This window comes from Lucilia cuprina, chromosome 5, assembly GCF_022045245.1.
Source record: "Lucilia cuprina isolate Lc7/37 chromosome 5, ASM2204524v1, whole genome shotgun sequence".
Lineage (NCBI taxonomy): Eukaryota > Metazoa > Arthropoda > Insecta > Diptera > Calliphoridae > Lucilia > Lucilia cuprina.
Window position 1 is genome coordinate 16,654,687 of NC_060953.1, and position 7,677 is coordinate 16,662,363.

Sequence of the window (7,677 nt, forward strand, 5' to 3'; positions counted from 1 at the left end):
GTAGATTATGCTGAAGATAATATAAACAGCATAATTAAAGATGTATGTGTGTATTAAGGCCACTACGGGGCCTTATCTTCTTTGATGAGTTAATCACTCTTAAAGTAAAGCTGCCATCTCTTATTTTAGAAATTCTGTCTGTGTTTGTGTGTTTGGATCTAACGTTATCAGAGTTGTATTCCGTGTTTACTATCATCACATGCTCTGCATTCATTACATTTCGCTCTTTAGGAAAGTTACATTCGGAATAACATAGATCCGAAAGTTTTTGCCTTTTTGTTGTCAAAGGAAGGGTTCCAATGTTTCACTATCTCCACCGTAGTTCGACTAACCTCGAACAGAGCTTTTCACCAAATAAAGTTCAGTTGTTGTTGTAACAGGATGGCTGTAACTAGATGTTCTTCCTTGGGGAAAAAGCTTCCCCAAGGAAGAAGCTTTTAGCCTAGATAGAGGCTTTTGATGTTATTTGCAAGATGATATCTTATTTCGGATCTCCAATAAAGATCAATGTGCTCATTCTTTCTTCGAGTAAAGAGCCGTTTATGTAGCATAATATCCTCTCGAATGTTAGCTTTAATGTTCCATGATTCTCTAGTCTAGCGATCAATGTCTCAGTCCACGGCATTATATAGGGACAACAGATATTTCTGTTTTACCCACCATTATGGCCAGTATACAATGATATCGTGACCTATAACTGGCTTTAGTTAATTCTGCAATTAATAAGAGTTCCTTCATTCTTTCATCTGTTTCGTAAGCAACTTAGTCAGGTCGTCCTCGTGATATCATCGCTGGGGACACACTTGCGTTCAGTATTTCATCCCTTTGTGGTAAGCAACTTAATTAATACTGTTAAAGCAGAATAGGAATGGTGATGATATTGTATATATTTTTCATATTATTTTAACTTTTACTTGATTTGATCAGCAGGAACTTGAAATACGCAATATCCTAAACAAAATTAAGGACCCAACTTGTTTCTCTAACGCCTGTCTTATTGTTTACTGGGTTAGATGATTTCTTTTATAAAAAATATATTTTTGTGTGTTAAATTTCAAACCATAAATTAAATTTATAGCATTATTTGATGGTTTCTTATCGGTTTATATTCAGGGTTTTTTTTTTGTGGTATTTAAACAGTTAAACGTTTCTTTTTTTTCTTCAACTATATTTTCAACATGATTTATGAGATTTTTATGGTGAAATGTGTCTAACAAAAATTCCGTTTTGTGGTCAATACAGAGAGAATTAAAAACTAATTTTTTGAAATCTTAAAATTTTAACTATAACTATTAAATTTCATTATAAAATTTACTTAAAGTAGAATTTGTGAAAACAAATTATAGTTTTTTAAATAATTGTTCTTAGAATAAAGGATTTCATGTGTTAGTGTGTATGTGTGTTAGTAAATATTTAAAATAATTGTTGTTATTTTAATAAAATCTGTATGTAGAGTTTTTTGCTTAAAATATTTTATTTGTTTGTTACTAATTACCATATGAAAATTAAGCATAATTTACAACTTCATTTGCACATTTGTGTAACTATAATGACAACTACAGAAAAGGGTGTCCCTTAAAATGCAATAATTACAAAAATTCAACTTTAAAAGCTTCAAATTTTTTAGAAGTTTCATAACTAGAAACAGATTCTTAAGCCCAAATGCATTTCGTATACATTAGGGTTTAAGAATTCTCTTTAAAGGGATACCCTTTTAGAACACATGTTTAAACTGTGTCCTTATTTTTTATAAAAGACTGAGGTACTTAAGTCTGAGTATTTGTTTATAAAACAAAACCCGTTTACATACACCAAACATAATGTCTCATAAAAATACAATTAAAACATGTTTTAATGTCTGTTAAACATAAAACTTTGACCATAAACGTAGTTCTTTTGACCAATTCAGATGAACAAAATATCTCAGTAAAATCATTATTCTCTCTCTATCTCTCTCTTCACAATAACATCTTCCTTTAACTTTTCTATGTCTATGTTTCTTTTGTCTCCCAACCTTTTAACTAAACTCATTTACAACATGTTTAAGCCTGTTTAAATATTTACCCAAAATATGTTTTCTATGCAAAAAAAAATACGAAACAGTACTCACTCGCACAACATCTCGTTATCTGTGAGGAAAAAAACAATATATATTTATACAATATAAAGTGGCAAAAGAGATTCATTATAAAGACCATTACTTGGCATCATTAAGGATGCTTTTCATGGTCATTATTTTAAGGCAACAGCTGTGTCTAACTTTTGTCTAGAGTTTTGCTAGCGAGGTCGGTGGAGGAAGTTGTGTAGTGTATCAGCATATCATGAGACAGCATTTGCCTAACAAGGCCAACAAATGTAGCATAATAATGTTGCAAGAGCAAAATGTATTTGTTTAATTTGTTCATAAGTTGAAGTGTATTGTTGTGAGGCGAGTAAAAAAAAGCTTAACACCCACTTAGTTCATTTGTTTACAGGAACATGTTGCCAGTTTATTCCTTTTTTCAAATTAATTGACACTTATATACTTTAAATAAGGCTAAGTGTATACACTTACTATAGTACATGGTTTACCATATAGGAGCCAGGTAATCTAGCGTGTAACCAATTGTTGTTTTAGTTGCTCTAAGTAATCTAATATAAAATCCTTTTAAGAAAGTTTTCCCTTTTTTGGAATAAATATTTGACATTTTTGTACACTTTTTATAAGGCTAAGAGAAGTCAATTCTTTACCACACAGTACACAGGTAATCAAGCGAGAAGTTAATCATCATTTAAGTGACTTTATAGATGTAATCGAATATGTCGGAAAACGTTATGTAATCTTCTATCCTTATAAGATCCATTAACCTTCTTTTAGTCACTTCGCTAATTTTGCAATCTTTTGAGCTTATTGTAAATAGGCGATTTAAAAAACTTAACACCCACTTGGTTAATTTGTTGAACGGAACATGTTTACCATTTTGAAAGTATATAGTCGTCAAAATTACCTAATGGTCTCTTCCAGGGTTCAAACAGTTGAGATTAAATGGTATCCAACACAAAAACTGGCTTTCGACATTTTGCATCTGCGCAAGCGCAAAATCGTCGAAAGCTAGGCAACAAACACAAGCCTGAACGCGTTTAGAAAATAATCGCCATGACGCGAGAGTTGTTTCTCAACTCTGACCTAATAACGACAGTTATCGAATATATCAAGCATATAATCCTATTGTTAGCTAGCTTTAAACAGTCAATGGCGGGATTCGAAGTCTGTATTTTTCCGAATGTATTAATAGGTCTAAGAGAAATCCATTTATGAAAAATTTGATTTATATAGAATTGGCACTTATAACGCATATCAAAATTTCGCAATTAAAATTGATAGCTATTAAAATTGATAGCTAAAAGTCCCTTATTAGCCCTATGTCTTCAAAAGTGAATCTCAAAACTTTCAATACTTAGATAAAATTTGAGTTTAAGTGGTCTCTACTAGTTAAAACTTAATCTTACTTTGAGGTAAAACGAAAGCCCTTTGCGAAGTAACTAATACAAAGTAATACATCTCACCAGTGCAAGTGAAAAGACACACTGTCGAAAATTAGCAACGGTAATCTCCCAAACCGATCTTAAGAGTTATCGACGACGACGCGGAAATTGACCTTGAACCGAGATCTCAAAAGTGACATGAAATATATATCATTCTCAAATCATTCGTTTTAAGATATTAACCTTTGAATAGGCCCGAAGTCGATGGAATTTTAATTAAAATTGAGACATAAATTAGAATCTCTTCTCTCAAATTTGTATAGTAAACCTTTTCTTAGAAGCCTTTTTATCCTAAAGTCTTTGGATCCGGTCTACAAAGTAGAAATAAATCCTTTTGTCCAATTTTATATTGTTTTTCCTCTAGGAATGTGTAGCAGCATACTAATATCGAACTTATTCATTCCCGTTCTCCAGTTATTGGTTCAGTCTATAGTATTTTAGTGATACAAAGTTCCATTTTACCATGAGACCCTATGGATTTCTTCGCCCATATTTTCAATTAGTTGCCATAAAAAATTTTGCATTCTTCAAGTTTAACTTCTTCGTGAATCCTTTTCTTAATAGCAAGTACATTAGCTCTTTCATTGACGATTATCCACGAGTGGCCAGACAGCAATCATCAAAGGAAGATTATGCGTTTATGGCTGGCTGGATCTTTAATTTATAAGTCGATCATTTGTTTAATAGTTTAACTAAGAATCAGTTTAAAGCTTTAGATAAACTTAGTTTAATCTTAGTGCTGTTAAATTAAACTCAGTTTAAGAAATTAAACAGCTTTCTTAAACTAATTCAAGATGTAAAAGTTATAGTTTACAAATTTCAAATTATATATAACCAATAGTTTAGTAAAACTTAGTTTACCTAAAACTTAGTTTAACGAATAAGACATTTATGAGAATAATTACATTTATGATCATTAGTTTATTGAAGTAAATTTAATTTTAATTTAAAATTTATTTTATTCTTTCACAAAAAGTCTTTAAATTTGACTAAAAAAAAGAAAAGGAAGATTTAAATCATCATCATCATCGTCATCATTGTAGTCATTTGTAAGGAAAAGTGTGTTAATGACCAAACAGCTACAACAACAACACGACTTACATATACATATATAAATCCCCAACAAATTGATGATGTTGAATAGATGAATGAAAACATGAATTCAACGTACATACATACAGATGTATGTACATGACTCATGTAAAACTCTTGGAAGATTTTATAAAGATTGAATGAATTGTTTCATACATAGTATGTATAAAGCCTATAAGCTTTCATTTGTTGTTGTGATTTAACAAAAAACACACAAAAAAAAAACGTGCTTAACTTTTTTGTTTTGGAACGGAGAACTATAACAGCTTGTTAGTGTTGCTGGCAACATGTGTTACCACAGCTAAAAAGCCTGATTTTTGTTACAATATTTGATAAAAGGAATAACAAAAGCTTAGCAAACCCTATTAGTCATGGCCAACAGTAGTGGCAAAAAAAATTTTTTGTGGGAAGTGTATAGAAAAAGACTAAAATTATTTTATATGCTCTTAATTGAGGGTTAACCGGCGTTGATGAGGTTTCAAGTCATTTGCAAAGGATTTGTCACACTTCTCTGACCATAACACACGTCCTTAGAAAGTAACATGTGTATTTTTAGTTTTTCACTTAACAATTCTTTCCTTTTACAATATTACTTAATTACTTTATAAAACAATTAAATTTTTTAGATTTTTATATATTAAATTTCTTTATTATTTTGATGTTTTTAATTACAGGTTTGGTTTCAAAATCGCCGCACCAAATGGCGTAAACGTCATGCTGCTGAAATGGCCACCGCTAAACGTAAACAGGATGATATGGGCGGTGATAATGGTGACGATTGCAGTGAACCCATGGATAGTGATAATGAAAGTCTAGATATTGGTGAAAATCCAGTGCAAAGAAAACGTAATCGTATGGAGGATAATTATAGACATTAATTTTATGTTTAAATGTTTGAAATAAAATAGAAATAGAAAATACAGTCACACGAATTTAATTTAAATTTATATATTTAAACAAAAGTTATTAAACTATTTTTTTCACTAAATTTTAAGAAAATATTTATGTAAAGAAAAAGTGTTGACATATGTTGTTTTAATTGTGTTGACATATGTTGTTTTAATTGTTGTAAAAAAGGGCGATATAAATTTGCCCGCAATGAAAAATAGTGCAAAAAAAGAGGAACACTTTTTGTCCGTAATGATTAACAGCGCAAAAATAAGCAACATTATTTTGTCCATAATGAAAAAAGCGCAAAAGGGCAGCTTTTTTTCCACGTAATAATAACTAACGCAAAAGGGCAACCTTTTTTGACCATAGTGAAGGCAATATTAATAAAGTTACACTTTTTCTAATTATATTTATTACATATTCTACCCATTCTTGATGAAAATTTGTGCAAAAAGTGCATTTTTTTGTTCATAACGGAAAATAGCGCAAAAGGGCAACATTTTTTGAACGTATTGATAACTAAAGCAAAAGGGTTACTTTTTGGATCATATTAAAGGCAACATTAATTAAGTTACACTCTTTCTAATTATGTTTGTTACAAATTCTTTACATTCTTCATAAAAATTAGCGCAAAAAAGTGCAACATTTGTTGCACGTAATGGAAAAAGCGTAAAAGGGCAACCTTTTTTACCCATAGTGAAGGCAACATTACTTAAGTTACACTATTTCTAATTATGTTTGTTACACATTCTTCCTATTCTTTATAAAAAAGTAGCCCAAAAATGTGCAACATTTTTTGCCCATAATGCAAATGTGCGCAAGAAAGTACAATATTTTTTGTACGTAATAAAAATAAACGTAAAAGGGCAACTGTATTTGCCCATAGTGAAGCAACACTTTTTTAATTGTGCAAATTACATATTCTTACCACTTTTTTATGAAAAATAACGCAAAAAGTGCAAAAATTTTTGCCAATAATGAAAAATAGCGCAAAAGGGCAACCTTAATTAAGTTACACCATTTCTAATTATGTTTGTTACACATTCTTAATATTCTTCATAAAAAATAGCGCAAAAGTGCAACGATTTGCCCATAATGCAAATTAGCGCAAGAAAGTGCAACATTTTTTGTACGTAATGAAAGGGCAACCTTTTTTACCCATAGTGAAGATAGCATTAATTAAGTTACACTTTTTTAATTATGTTAATTTCTTATTCTTCCCATTCTTTATGGAAATTAGCGCAAAAAATTGCAACATTCTTTGCACATAATGAAAATTATCGCAAAAGGGCAAAATATTTGTCGATATTAAAGGCAATTAAAAAAACACACTTTTTCTTATAATCTTTATTAAATTTTCTTTTGAAAAAAATCTTCATAAAATAAACATTTTAAATGTTAAATTACTTCAACGATTTTGTTAAATTATATTATGAAATTTTTTTTAATAATTTTAATTTCTGTTTTTACTTAAAAAAAGTCTTTTGAAGACAAAATAGTTTTTTTCTCTAAAAATTTCAATATTTGAAATTAATTTTTTTATCCACAAAAAACAAAATACTAAAAAAAATAAACCTAAATTGTAAATATTTAACTATAAATTAAATAATTAATATAAAAATTGCAATTGTAAAAAAAAAACTTCTTTTAAAAAACCCACATGAAAATCATATTTACTTTAATAAAAAAAAATTAAAATATTAAAATAATTATTAAATTTAATATAACAACTCTTCCTAGCTTATTTAAAACTTAAATTATTGTATTATATTATTACTAATAGGAAAAAAACAAAAATATATAATTAAATTTAATTTTAAGTTTAAATTTTATTACATTCCTTTTATGACATAAAAAAAGCTTTTAATTTCTTGCCTAAAAAAAATCAAACAAATTTTTTTACAACTAACGAATTTTTTAATATTAATTTCTTTTTCTTTAATTTGAATAGTTTAGTAATTAAGTTTTTTAATTATGTTTTTATTATTAATTATTCTAAGTAACAAGAAAAAAATAAGAGGAAAAAAAGAAAACATACTTAAAGTAAATTTATTTAATAATTCAAAATAAAAATGGAAAAACTTGTACTCAAATTGTCTACATTTTATAAAGACAATGAAATGTTATAATAAAAACGATGATAATGTAATTAAAAATTATTTGAATTAA

General features: G+C 28.6%; 1 protein-coding gene across 1 annotated transcript in view; it reads left to right on the forward strand.

Moving 5' to 3' along the window:
- LOC111681386 (homeobox protein Nkx-6.1) overlaps positions 1-6,874 on the forward strand; it is a 40,926-nt gene extending 34,052 nt beyond the window's left edge. The window contains exon 4 of the mRNA XM_023443149.2: positions 5,292-6,874. Within this exon, the coding sequence (XP_023298917.2) occupies positions 5,292-5,495 (204 nt within the window). The 3' untranslated portion in view covers positions 5,496-6,874. The remainder of the gene's footprint in view (positions 1-5,291) is intronic.
- Positions 6,875-7,677: the final 803 nt, after the last annotated feature.